Raw genomic sequence first — 14799 nt, forward strand, 5'->3', positions numbered from 1 at the left:
AGTTTTCTAATTTGATCCTTTGTTGTTGGAGTACTAGTCTTGTATGTACACACATGGATATTCGGCAGTATAGTTCCTTTAGGGAAGGCAACATAAATGCCAGATTCTTTCCATTTACTTACCAATTTTCAAGATAGTGAGTTGGTCCCTTGTCTTCCAAAGAATTCTTTAAAAAAAAATCAAATAGTAGTATAATGTCATGTATTTAAACATATTTGATGGGTTTTACTTCATTTTAATTATTACCACTATTGAAATTCATGTCTTTCACCGGGGTTAGCCTATTCAAGCCTATCCTTTTGGTATGAACCTAGTAGTCTTTTAGAGCTTCCTTGTTATTGGATACTACCTTATTAAAAATTTTTATTGAACATTGGTTTATAACATGATATAGATTTCATTTTACAGTATGACTTCCACTAAAGTCTAGTTTCTATCTTCCATCATACAATGGATTACTTTACCTGATTTACCCAATCCCTTTTTTCTCCTTCCCCTTCTGGTAACTACTGTTTTGTTCTTATAATCTGAGTAAACTCATGCAGCATTTTTCTTTGTCTAATATTTTACTTAGCATAATTTTTTTTTATTCCTTACCACCTTCCTTTATATCCCTTTGTCCCTTTTTTACTCCTCCCTCTCTGAATCTTAGAGCCCTCAGGGTATTTATTATCATCCACTATTTTTGTAAGTATCTTACTCTGTCTAGTCATCCACTATGTGTTCACTATTTGTTATTCTGACTTGCATTTATACACATAATTCCCTCAAATTCCTTCCATTTTCCTGTAAAAAGTTGTGCTACATCTTTGTAGCTGAGTAGTATTCCGTAGAGTGAATATACCACCAGTGGATACAGTCATCCATTGATAGATATTTAGCTTTCATGTTCTAGCTATTATAAACAGTGCTGTAATAAGCATGGTGTAGGGTTCATTTATGGTTTTATATATATTCTTTGGACAGATGTTCAAAAGTGGGATTGTTGGGTTGTGTGATATTTTCATTTTTAGTTTTTAAAGATAAATCCATATTGCTTTCTTTTACATGTCCACCAACAGTATACTAGGATTCTTCTTTCTACACATCCTCTCCTCACTTATTGTTGAGGGTCTCACAGCTGTGAGATGGTATCTTGTTGCGGTTTTAACCTACATCTTTTACTGGAAATGTAACATTTTTTTTCATATTGTCTATTGGCCTTCTGGATATCCTTTTTAGTGAGTTGTCTATTCATATCTGCTGTCCATTTATCAACTGTTTTTTCTATCAACTATTTTTCTTCTGTTGTATGAATATTTTCTTTATCTTGGCTATTGGCCAATTGTTTGTTTACTTTTATTTCCCTTGTTAATATAGGTCAAGTCACCCAAAACATCTTATTGTTGATATCATGGGAGCATAAAACAATGTATTCTTCTGCATATTTTATTACTACAGGTATTTAAATCTAATCCATTTGGAATTAATTTTTGTATATGGAGTTAGTAATTCAACTTCATTCTTTTAGGGATGACTTTCTATTTTTCCAGCACCATTTTTAAAAAATAATATATACTAGTTCACATCATTTTGTGCCTTTTTCCATGGTGATGGACTTCCCATCACCATAGTCCACTGCACTTCCCCCGCCCCCCCCCCGTTTTTGATCCCATTTCGCCCCCAATGTCTCTGGTATATAGTTGTTCATTATTATTATTTTCTCCCCTGGTCCTTTATACTCCTGCTATCAGTGAAACTATCTGGTATTTTTCCTTTTCTTACTGGCTTGTTTCATTAAGCATGATCTTTTCCAGCTCCATCCATGTTGCTGCAAAAGGCATTTTTTTTTGTTGCTGAGTAATATTCCATTGTGTCTATGTACCACATCTTTTTAATCCAGTCATCTACTTTTGGGCATTTGGATTGTTCTCATGTCTTTCCAACTGTAAACAAAGCAGCAATAAACATGGGGGTACAGCATCATTTATTAAAGACATATTCCCTTCCTCTTTGTATGGTTATAGCTGCTTTATTATGGATTAGGTACTGATATGTGCCTGCATTTATATCTGGGCTTTCAGTTCCATTGATCCACTTATCTTACTTTTTTTTTTTTTTTAGATTTATTTATTTGTGCATACAGAACTGGGGTACAGGCCAGAGGTTCATGTGGAAGTGGCTTTAGCTTCTTAGTGCTGTGCTTTAACCCGCTGAGCCACCAGGGAGGGCCCACTTATCTTACTTTTGAACCAATACTATACTGTTTTTAGTACTGTTGCTTTTTTTTTTAATTATAACACTTAATTTTTACATCACTTTGTGCTTTTTTCCATCTCAGTTGTAATCCCGTGGGTTTCCCATCACCTTATTACCCGCATGCCATCACAAAAGTCCTATGCCCTTCTCCCCTCCCCCATTTCCCACTCCAACCCCATAAATGTCTCTGGTATATTATTATTCCCCTCCCCCCCCCCCTCTGTTATACCCCTGCTATGAGTGAAACCATCTGGTATTTTTCTTTTTCTTTTCTGGCTTATGTCAGTGAGCATGATCTTTTTCAGCTCCATCCATGTTGCTGTAAAAGGCATGAGTTTATCTTTTTTTGATTGCTGAGTAATATTCCATTGTGTATATAGTACTGTTGCTTTTTAATAGTTTGAGGTCAGGTAACCTGATGCCTTCATTTCTGCTTTTTCTCAATACTGTTTTTGCTACTTGAGGCCTTTTATAATTCCATATACATTTCAACATTTGTTGCTCAATTTCTTTGGAAAATACTGCTGTTTTAATGGGGATTGTGCTAAATGTATATATTGTGTTAGGCATGATGGTAATTTTGGTTATGATGATTCTCGCCGTCTTTAAGCATGGGGAGTCTTATCTGCCTCTTTGTGTCGCCAAGACCTTTAATAACATCTTATAATTCATGTTTTATACGTCCTCTACCTCTTTAGTTAATTCTGAGACATTTAATTCTTTTTGAAAAAATTATAAAATTGTAAGGGGAGTTTTCCTCTTGATTTCTTTTCCTGCTTGTTTTTCTTATTCATAGTTTGTAAGAATGTTATGAGTGGCTTTTGTATCTTGATTTTGTAAACTGCCATTTTGATTTATTTCTCTATGTGGGTTTTCTGAATATATTTTCTGCAAATAGTGATAGTTATACTTCTTGGATATGTTTTTTTTTTAAACATTTATTTATTTATTCTATTGTTTTAAAGATTTATTTATTCATATACAACTGGGGTACAGGCCAGAGATGCGAAGGGAGAGAGAATTCACCAGAGACAGAGTAGGGAGCAGAACAGGCAGATCAACGCAGTATACTGCTGAGGGGAGCAGCGGGCGGGTCAAGAGAGGTCTGCTGCGCCATGTGGTCACCTCCGGGGCGGGCGGGAATAGAACTCATGTGGAAGTGGCTTAAGCTTTTCAGTGCTGTGCTTTATTTAACCCGCTGCGCCACAAGGAAGGGCCTATTTATTTATTTTATAACAGTTTATTTTTACATCATTTTGTACATTTTTTTTTCCATCTCAATTGTAATCCCTGCGGGTTTCCCATCACCAAGTCACCTGTGTGCCATCACCATAATCCCGTGCATTTCCCTCTTCCCCACTCCACCCCCACAAAATGTCTCTCTGGTATATGGTTATTCATTATTTTTGTTATTTTCTCACCTGGTCCATTATACTCCTGCTGTGAGTGAAACCATCCGGTATTTGGACTTGCTTGAATATGTGTTTGTCTTCTTTTCCCTGTTGTGTATTTTCTAATACTTTCTATTCGCTGAGATACGGTGTTGCTATTATTGGCCGGCATTTTTTTTCTTTTTTTTTGGATGTTCTTTCTGGAATAGCTGAGGGACTTCCAGACACTTCAGTTGTGGAGGGTATTCTGAGTTGTGTTGTTTTTCCCAGCCCCCACTGTGTGTAGTTGAGTCTGTTGTCTCAGCTGTTAAGTCAGGGGACTCTTGTGTTGTTCAGCCTCTTCTAGTAACACATTGAGGCCGTGTTTTTGGAAGGTGTCTGTTAATCTTTGTAGCCTTCAGATGTCCCAGGTTCCCTCTATGCTTGGTGTGCCCGTGGTGGTTTTGATGAATTAGAAGGTCTCCCTGGAGCTGGGCCTTTGGCTGAGTTGGTGGCTGGCTTTGTTTACACTCTAAGTACTGTGAGCTTTTCTGGCTCCCAAGTCTTCGGGCCTCTGTTGTGGGGGTGGGATCTCCCCCTCCCCACAGGAGTGCAGGGGAGTGCCAGAGGGCTGAAATCCTCCCAGCTGAGCAGGCTGCCAGTCCTCCCTTTGAGCTTTCAGGGCTCTTTTTCTTTAGTCCAAATAGTCCATCCCTGAGCAGTGCCTCCCCCCTCCCTGAGGTCCTTTCACAGTGCCCAACTGTATCTCTTTAACTCCAGGGTTTTACCTGCAGTTTTTGTGGGTAGATGTGGTAAGCAGGTAGACCCCTCAGCAAGTTTCCCCATTTGAGGTACTTCCTCGGGCCTCTCTATGTTGAATGTGCCCATGCAAGATTGTTAAAATTGCTGCATTGTCCTAGGGTTGGGCCTGTGGTTGGGTGCCCCCGCCCCAGCCCTTGGTATCCACTCACCTTGCTGTGTTGTCTCAGTTTATATCCAGGGCTTTGTTGGGGCTGCTGGGGCAAAGGTCAGCAACAGGTCTGTGGCGTATCCTTGGGTCTCTGGTTCTGAGCTGCAGCCTTTTCCCACGATTTGGTTTCCTCTCCCTAGCTGAATTGTCTCAGTTTATCTCCAGGGTTATAGCAGGGCTGAGACAAAAGGCTGCCGAGCACCGCTTTAATTCTTTTTTTGATTGATAGCTCTGTCCTGAACCTCTAAGTTAGATAGAAGTGGTGACTTTAGGCATCTTCATCTTGTTTCTTAAGCAGTTTTTCACCAGTAAGTTTTACATTGGCTGTTGATTTATAATATGTGGCCAGTATTAGAGGTTTTTTTTTTTTTATAGCCAATGGTATTGAATCTTATCAGCTGCTTTTTCTGTATCTATTGATATCGTTATATGATTTTTATTTTTACTTTCTTTGCTATGATGTATTTCCTTGATGTATATTAAACCATCCTTGTAAATTACACTTGTTTGTAATATATAATCCTTCTAGTGTGTTGTTAAATTCAAATAGTATTTTTTTAAAAGATTTATTTATTTACAAATACAGAACTGGGGTACAGGCCAGAACAGGCTAATTGACAAGTACACTGCTGAGGGGAGTAGTGTTCGGGTCAGAGAGGTCTTCATGCTATGTAGGTCACCTCTGGGGCAGGGATCAAACTCATGCTAAAAGTGGCTTTAGCTTCTTAGTGCTGTGTTTTAACCTACGGCACCACCAGGGAAGGCCCCAAATAGTATTTTGTGAAGATTTTACATCAGTTTACAGTATGTGCTTTTCACATCTATTATAGCTAAAGCAAATGGTTTTCTCATTATGTGTAAAAAAAAAAACACATTTTGTATATAGAGAACACTATTATAAGAGAGAGAATTTATCTAATTATACCTAAAATCACCTTCTAAAGAAGTCTTAAAAATTTTAATATACAAAAGGCTATATTGCCCTCCAAGAGTAATAATTTCTTAAAATATAGCTTATTTTGCCATGTATTGCACTTTTCTCTTTTTAACTTAGGCAACTGAAAATTCTATATTGCCAACGTCTACTTACCAAAAAAATATTGATTCTATAAAAGAAATTGTACCTCCAGCAGCCTGTAAATCCCAGGAGTCCAGTGAATCATCAAGTAAACTAATGACTGAAAAACAGGTAAATCTGAAATATCTTATGCCAGTGTTTCTTGCAGTATTTGCCAAAATATCTGCAAATATAGAAAATACTATGAAAGGGTTATATAGTAAAGTAATTTTGGGAAATACTGAATTAAAAACTTGTTTAAAGATTTTATTTATTTATACAAGGATTGGGGTGCAGGCCAGAGGTGCAGGGGGTGAGAGGATTCACCAGAGACATAGTGGGGAGCAGAACAGGCCTACTGACGGAGTACACTGCTGAGAGTAGCAGCAGGTGGGTTAGGAGAGGTCTGCTACCCTATGTGGATCACCTCCGGGGCAGGGATTGAACTCAAGTGGTTTTGACTTCTCAGTGCTGTGCTTTAACCTGCTCCACCACCAGGAAGGGCCAGTATAACCTAGTTTTAAGCTGTTTCTTTTGAGCAAGGCCTGGTCTGCTTCAGTTAAATGAAAAACCTGAGATCTATTTGGCTCACTGGAATTATAAGGTACTTTTTGATACTATTTTCTTATTCACTAAGACCTTGTATGAATATGCTGGATTTGTGTAATGTAGTTATTTGTGCTCAGTCACAATCTTCTAGTCTCTGAATTTTATTAGAAACAATACATCTGTTTTAATCATTTTATGTGCATAAAAATTCATATAAAAACTTTTAGAGAAAAAGTTCTGTTTTTTGAAAACAAAGGAAATTATATGCACAGTAAATCTTAAATTTTATAAATCTTTTCTCCTTTTGTAATTGTAGCAGGAAGAAGCAGAATGGGAAAGCATAAATGTTCTGTTGATGATGCATGGTTTAAGACCTTTATCTCTAGTCAAAAGGGCAGATCTTAAAGGTAATCAGATCCGATTCTTGCATCTTGCAGTATAAAACCTTTCTTTTTCTTTTATCTTATCTTTGTTTTTGCTGTCTGTGTTAACATTTAAAAATTGTAGAGCTCATCATTTTTGACAAACCGTCATCACAAAGAATGAGACAGAATTTGAAAACATTGATGGAAGAAACTGCATGTCAACAGAAAATGATCCATGAGCTCATCGAAACTAATCAGCAACTTAAGTAAGAAAATGAAAAAAACCTCTTTCACATTGTTTGTGTAAATGTGGTATGCATACTAAAATTAACTGCCTTTGAAAAGAATCTTGAAATTTGATAGTCTTTTAAATTATTAGAAATATTTTTAATAGGTAAATCAATTGGCAATAGCATAGGTATACAATAGAACACTAGTCCTTTATAAGATGGAAATTTTAAGAATACAAAGGGATTTTAGAAATTAATTTAGAAATACAAAGAAATTTAAGTGATAATGTTTGTTGATGTGATTTATTACTAACAGAAGGATTATTGTATGTCTTTTATTAGAAATGAACTTCAGCTAGAACAATGCCGAGCAGCAGATCAGGAACAACGAGCTAATGACTTGGAACAAATTATGGAGAATGTAAAATCCAAAATTGGTGAATTAGAGGATGAATCCCTAAATAGTGTTTGTCAGCAACAGAATAAAATACAAGATCTTCAAAAGGAGCAGAAATCTTTACAGGTACTGGGTTATAGAATATTTTCTTACACCCAAAATTATATGACTATATAAACCAGTGGCAGATTGGTAAAACTTAAGAAATCTTACATTGCTAAATCAAGACATGGATACTGGATTCAGAAGCCTTTACTTTACTTTCCCTTTCAAGAAAGATTTCCTTACTTGAAATTTTTTCTTTGCTTAGTTTTGAGAATGTCCTTTCTTCTGGTTTAATTTTTTTTTTTTTAAAGATTTATTTATTCGTACAGAACTGGGGTACAGGCCAGAGATGCGGAGGGTGAGAGGATTCACCAGAGACAGAGTGGGGAGCAGAACAGGCAGATCGAGGAAGTACACTGCTGAGGGGAGCAGCTGGCGGGTCAGGAGAGGTCTGCCACACCATGTGGTCGCCTCGCCTCCGGGGCAGGCGGGAATCAAACTCATGCGGAGGTGGCTTTAGCTTCTCAGTGCAGTGCTTCAACCCGCTGTGCCACCAGGGAGGGCCTCTTCTGGTTTAATTTTTATGGTCGTTTTCTTTGTCGATTCTTTTTGCCTGCTTTTGTATGTTGGAATTCTCCAATACTCACGCTTTAGACCTTTTCTCTTTTCTATATACCCTTACTCTCCTGGTGATTTAGTTTAATTCATAGCATCTGACTTTAATCTGTAGCCCAGACCTCTTCCCTTAATACTAGACTTGCCAATTTGACATCTCTTTGTATTTCTAAAAGGCATTTGGAACTTCAGATGTCCAAGGCTGAGTCTGAATTCCTCCCCAAACTTTTGTCTTTTGATCTCCACTGTGATCCTTGTACTCTCCACTTCTAGTTTCTGGGCTCTCAACTTTTCCTTTTTCAATGTTCTGTTAACATAGTAGCACAGTATTTTCCAAGGACTTCCCCTTTTCTTTTAGAGGAAAGTCTAATAGTCTTACTAGAAACTCCATGCCTTGTCCCCTTTGATTATTCTACTCCAGCCACACTAAAGCTACTGCTTTTCAGTAAGCGTTTTTCTTTAACATCCTTACCTCAGAGCCCTCTTCTATTTTGATCTTTTTTGTTTTTTTTGCTGTGCACACTTTTTCCAAGAAAACTATCACTTCTCTGTCTTTATTCAGATGTTTACTACTTCTCATGGATTCTTTTGGTGACTGCTTTACTTACAATTGGCAGTTTCATCCCCAATATATATCACTTTGTCTTTCCTGCTTTGTTTTATCCATGGTACTTAACCACCATCTAAAATCCTAATATGCTATATACTTGTTTTATATACCTCCATTGTTAGAATGCAATCTCCATGAGACAAAGATTTTTTAAGTTTTACCAGTCTGCCACTGGTTTATGTAGCTATATAATTTTGGGTGTATAACTTCTGTGGGCAAATTTTTGTCTATTTTGTTTCTCAAAAGTGCTGTTTTATTAGTAGATGTTCAATGAATATTTGAATTAAATTACCTTGATATTTATATAGAATATGCTTTGTGATTACGAGTTTTGTTTTCTTTTTAGGGAACTGGCAATAAGAAAAACTTTGTGATGTTTATTGTGATTAAAAGAAATAGTTTTTGTGGTGATAACCAGAGTTAAGTTGTCTGAGATATTGCAGGTCTTTACAAAGATTGTATCACTATAAACATTAAGTTCTTATTTTAAAACAGTTTATGTTTTAAACTGTTATATAAACAATGCTATATGTACCTGTACCAGTAGTTCAGGGTGCCTAAAAATGATGTCTCATCATTTAGGGAATAGATGTTCAGCATTGAACATTGGCAGCATTGGAAGGATAGATGAGCTATTATAAATTCTGGGACTAACTAAGGAGTGTTCTGGTGTGAGGACAGAGGTAGTTGGTGTTCTGCCCTCATTTGTGTTGCCAACTGGGGGTGGGCAGTGCTTAACCTGCTGCTGTGATCATAATTCCAGATGACTCTATCATTCTTTGATCAAATAGGTTTCTGTTACCTATTAATGAAATACCTTGTTATATTTTTAGGTTTGCTTTATCAGGTTGTTTTCATCATGAATGGCACATTATAAAATCCCTCTAAAGGGAAGGGATGTTTAGAAAATTTTCTATTATGATTTTGGTTTTGGCCTTGCTTTAAGATACAGAATATTTGGTAATTTGAAACCCTTTAACTGATCAACTTACTGATGTGAGGGTGCAGCCCTGAGGAGCTCTAAAGGACCTGGCTCCTTGACTGGCAAGTTGTTAAGGGTGGGGAAGACCAGTATTCCTTTTTTAAGGAAGATATTCCTGTTTTCAAACAGGTTAATGCATATATAATTGCAAGGCTGAATTGTTAGAATATCAGACTTATGAATTTACCAGGGCTTACCAAAGAAAGATGCTTGAGGGTTCATTGGTAAGGGGTGACTTGAATGCATTGACATACATTTTTCCATCAAGCAATTCCATCTGTCAGAAATGATTTATGGTGTTAAAAACATTTGTTTCAGACCCTAGAGATTTGCTATTTAGCTTGTAAGTTGGTCAGAAGAGGTCTGATGTTCATATCTGCAGTGGAGTGAGACAGATAGAATTAAAGATTAGGGTGTGAGTACCTGGTGTTGGGGGAAAAAACATTTTGCTAATTTGGGTTTTTTTTGGTGAAGTCCTGTAAAGGGTAGCTTTTTTTTTTTTTTAAGATTTATTTATTTATGCATCCAGAATTGGGTTACAGGCCAGAGGTGCAGGGGCAGTAAGAAAATCAACAGACACAGAGTAGGGAGTAGCACAGGCTGATTGATTAAGTGCATTGCTGAGGGGAGCTGCAGGTGGGTCAGGAGAGGTCTGCTGTGCCATATGGAGCACATTGATCACATAAGGATCTTAATTCTTGGTCATTCCTAATTGTTTTCATTTAAACCTTACATGTAAAATTATATCAATTTTGTCAAGAGTTTTAGTTCTTTATGATTTACTTGTAATCCTTTACTTATTGATGATCTTGCAATACGATGATAAAAATCTTGATAGTCATGCAATCATAAGCTATGTTTTCCACACTTTACAACTATTTTATGTAATTTTTGCATTCATGACATTAATGCTCCTAGAATTTAAACCCAATTAAACACAACCTCAACACTAAAGTTCTTGAGTGAAGCAGCTTGATAGAAACTGTGAAGATGCCTCTATGCACTACATTGTTAGGACAGCTTCTCCTAAATATACACATCATAATTATGTTTCTTAAAAAAATTTCTTGCAGGATAAATGTCAGCGTTATAAGAAAAAACGAGTGGAACAACAAGAAACTATTGCTTCTTTGCAAAAGGATATCTATAGATTAACAAAGGCTGACGAAGAACGCATTGCTACTCAAAACAGAGTGTTTTCCTATCTCTGCCAAAGAGTTCCTCATACCATCTTGGATAGACAGTAATGTTTACTACATAAATTAATATGCAGCTAGATGCTATATTTTTTAAAAACTGAACTTTTTTTGTCTTGGGATTAGCTATCTTATAAATTTGAGGAATTTTCTTACCCTTCTTCTCTGCTTTTTTTTTTTTTTGGTCTTTAACATGCTAAAGAAACTGGTCAATTGTCCTGGAAAAGTACATTATATATTTGTTATTTCACTTTCTTACTATGTCATTTGGTTTATTCTGTTTACAGTATTTCCTCTAAGCCAGAAGTAGTGGTAAATTTAGATTCTGTTATTTTTGGCAAAATTATGCGTTTTATAACCTATCAGGAGGCACATAATGTCTAGTCGGGCCACTGTTAGGGGTGTTAAGATTGTTCAGGAGATTAAGTAGAAACAATCTTACCTTTCTGTTAATCTTGCAAAGCCATGATTTTTCAATTTTATTTCCTTTTTTTTTTTTGCTGAAATTCCCCCACTTAAAAACCAACCTTTCCTATTGCCTAGGGACTATTAATAAATGTCTTATGTGGCTTGTTACAGAGAAGGTAGGATCAGTGCTCAGTTTTTTCATTTTAATCTCCATTTCTAAAACTGAGCTTGATACTTGTGATTTCTAATGACAAGCAGTAAGATTGTTTATTTGTGGTGGCTTGTTTTTTTTTTTTAATGTTATCACTCATGGGATCACGAATAAAGCTATACTGTCTTTGATCAGTGGGAACTTTATCATGGTAGTACTGTATCTTTTGACTAAAAAATCTGTTGCTCCTTTTTAATTTTCTTGGTTTTAGACAGGAGTGTACATCTTGTACTTTTTTTGCCCTAGAGCTTTTTTGAAGAATGGAATTATATACATGCTAAAATGAACTGTGCTTCTGGTATTGTCAGTGCAATAATGAACATTAAACATTTTAAATTTAAAATTAGATATTTCTCAAAAGGAATTATGGTTCCTTTCAGTCAGAAATGCTTCTCAGAGACCACAGTTGGGTACTGGATTTGTCATTGACATCATATTTTCCAGTGGAAAATATTTAGAACTACTTTCTGGGGGGGGGGAATCAATTTTTTTTCTAGTTGAAGATAACATAGGACCTCTGTTCTCTGACTTTAAGTTTAAAATTCTTTCACACTGAAAAATTTTATTGCTAAGGACATAAATTTTTTATTTGCTCTATCCTGCTTATAAAGTTTCAAAATAAAAATTCCAGAATTACTGCTAGCTATAGGTCTACTGAATGAAATTTAAATATCTTTATGACAATTTTTAACATTGATATATTTTTCAGTATAAATATTAAATTCCATTATGGATAGTGTTCTAAAATCAATTGAAGTTTTTCTTTGCATGTCACCAGACTATCCAAAACATGCAGTTGTTGTTTAATTTTATGGAGTGTTTTTTAATTATTTACTTTTGAATATATATGAAATTATGTAATTCCAAAACCAAAGCTATAATTACCTAAATTCAAAGAAACTGTGTTTTCATTACCGGCTTCCTAACCCCAATTCCTATGTACATTCCATGTTTTGGGTTATCTTGAAAAATTACGAGCAATATGGATATTCATGCCTCCTCTTTTTGCATAATAAGTAGCATTTTTTTTCACTTTACAGATATAAACTTAATACATTTTAATTAAACTCAGTACTTGCATAGTAGGGCTGGGTGTCTTTGCTAGTTAGGTTTTTCTATTTTGATGTAAAAATACTCAACATACATTAGAAAAACAGCTAAACCTAAGATTTTTTTCTATAATTGAGAGATAATACATACATATATACACACACTATAGCAGGCACTCCAATAATGTGATTTCATTCAATGTTATTTTTAATACTGTTTTTGAGAAAGAATCTCTGCCCATGTTGAGCAAAATGATATTATTCAAAGATCTGCCTTCGTTATACATCATTTTGCTTAAAGTTGCAGTTTTCAAGACTTTCCATGACAGTGAGTCTTATATTCTTATATACACATAATTTTCATATTTTTGCAGTAAGAGAAAGGGCAGAGTAAAAACTATAATGAATAACAACATCGTGAGACAATGGTATGAATAAGCAGCAGCAAAGAAAGAATAATAGGTATAAGAAAGAAAAAAGGAGAAATATCAATACTGTATAAGAAGATAGTAAAGAGGTGAAGGAGGGGGGATAAAAATAGCCAGTTATAATCATTATGAAAGGTTAAGAGAGAAGCATTAAGACCCCTTTAACCATCTGCTAGGTATGAATTTATGTTCATTTGCTTTTTTTTTATGAAAAATTTCAGTTTGAGGCATAGCTCTTAAAAGTTGGGAATAACCTTAATGGAAATACATAAGTTATAGTCATTACACTGTTGTCAAAAGTTAGAGGGATTGGGCAAAGCAATACAGGGCAAACACAGTAGCAAAACCATGAATTTTGCAATTACAGTTCTAATAGTTTAATTGGGTAGATAGATACATAATCAAGTAAGTCAAATACTTAGATAACGGTATGTGTTGATGATGCTGCAAACAGGACACTAAGCTGATTTGGCAGGAGAGCTTAGTTTCCTTTGAGGAAGATAGAATATGGCCAAAAACACTTCATGAAAGAGCTAAATTTTAAACCAGATTACTAGGTACTATAGAATTTTAATAAGAAGAGGTGAAGGAAAAGGGTGTTTTATTTATTTATCGTTTTTAAAAAGATTTATTTATTCATTCGTACAGAACTGGGGTACAGGCCAGAGATGCGGAGGGTGAGAGGATTCACCAGAGACAGAGTGGGCAGCAGAACAAGCAGATCGACAAGTACATTGCTGAGGGGAGCAGCAGACGGGCCAGGAGAGGTCTGCCACGCCATGTGGTCACCTCCGGGGCAGGCGGGGATCAAACTCACGCGAAAGTGGCTTAAGCTTCTTTGTGCTGTGCTTTGACCCCCTGCACCACCAGGGAGGGACCCTGTTTTATTTATTTTTAAAGATTTATTTATGCATACAGAACTGGGGTACAGACTGGAACTATAGGGGCGGTAAGGGGATTCACCAGAGACCGTGGGAACAGATTGATGAAGTACACTGCTGAGGGGAGCAGCGATTGAGGCAGGAAAGGTCTGCAATGCAATGTGGATCACCTTTGGCCAGCTTTGCAGTGCTACACTTTCCTGGAAAAGGGTATTTTAAAGAAGTATGGTACCAGGAAAACTGAATGTATTTGGTAATGGCAAAATGCCCACAAAGTCTGAAACCTATAATGCATGGTGATGGTAAATGTCTTAAGAGACCATATAGAAGGAAAGATATGCTGAACTTTGTGGGTCTTAAACTCCAAGTTGAAGAGTTTGAGTTCCACTTTATATGTTGTAGGATAAAAATAATCTCAATTTCTGATCAAAGAAATTAGACCCACAGACAGACATGTTAGTAAGTTAACAGATAAGAGATAACAGACTGATATTTAGGCCAAAAGGAAGAAGAGATATTTGTAGAGGTGAGTAGGAGTTGTGCAGACTGATTGATTGTCGATGTTGAAAGAGAGGAGTCTGAGTTAACCAGATCTCAAGCTAGGTTTGGGAAAAATCAGGAAAGTTAAACTCTAGAGAACTTTCAAATTTCAGATGAAGAGGCAGAAGGGGAGTTATGTTTGGATGTCAGCATAACTAGCAAAATATTTCAAGGGGAGGGAGATTAGAAAGTTACATACTGTCTTATCAGTTTGATTTGCCTCTGCCTTACTCAGAAGTTCCATTTTTCCCACTGTCTTATTCAGAATTTCCAGTTTTACAGTTAAGTCCTTCCTTAAATTTATTGAAGGTAATATTAGGTGACAATCATGCATGCATGTGAATGAAATGTGCTATGAAAGGAAAGAAATGGAATGGTAGCTTAAAGAGAAAGCAGGTAGTGAGAGGACATGTGAAGGATATAAAAGAGACCAAAAGCATATTTACAGGATTAATATGAAAGCTGATATGTATTAGAATGGGAGAAGTTTGAAGAGAAAGAATAGTCCAGGAAGCTGCATTAAAAGCACTATTGTCTGAAAAAGAAGATAGGTAAGTTTCCCAAATGACAGAGAAATAGTACAAATTGCTTTGCACTTTTGCTATGATGTATGTTCTTCCTAGTATTTCACAACAGCCATGCTTTTGGCATTTGATTG

At 36.0% G+C, this 14799-nt stretch overlaps 1 protein-coding gene across 6 annotated transcripts in view; it reads left to right on the forward strand.

Annotated features, from left to right (window-relative positions):
* The window catches only part of CEP70 (centrosomal protein 70kDa), a 62840-nt gene that overhangs the window by 13705 nt on the left and 34336 nt on the right, over positions 1-14799 (forward strand). For all 6 annotated transcript variants that reach the window (XM_012724958.1, XM_012724959.1, XM_004682163.2 and 3 more), the window contains exons 3-7: positions 5633-5767; positions 6501-6591; positions 6692-6815; positions 7122-7302; positions 10502-10671. In XM_012724958.1, the coding sequence (XP_012580412.1) occupies positions 5633-5767; positions 6501-6591; positions 6692-6815; positions 7122-7302; positions 10502-10671 (701 nt within the window). The remainder of the gene's footprint in view (positions 1-5632; positions 5768-6500; positions 6592-6691; positions 6816-7121; positions 7303-10501; positions 10672-14799) is intronic.

The sequence above is a fragment of the Condylura cristata genome, unplaced genomic scaffold, assembly GCF_000260355.1.
Source record: "Condylura cristata isolate star-nosed mole 26May11 unplaced genomic scaffold, ConCri1.0 scaffold00014, whole genome shotgun sequence".
Lineage (NCBI taxonomy): Eukaryota > Metazoa > Chordata > Mammalia > Eulipotyphla > Talpidae > Condylura > Condylura cristata.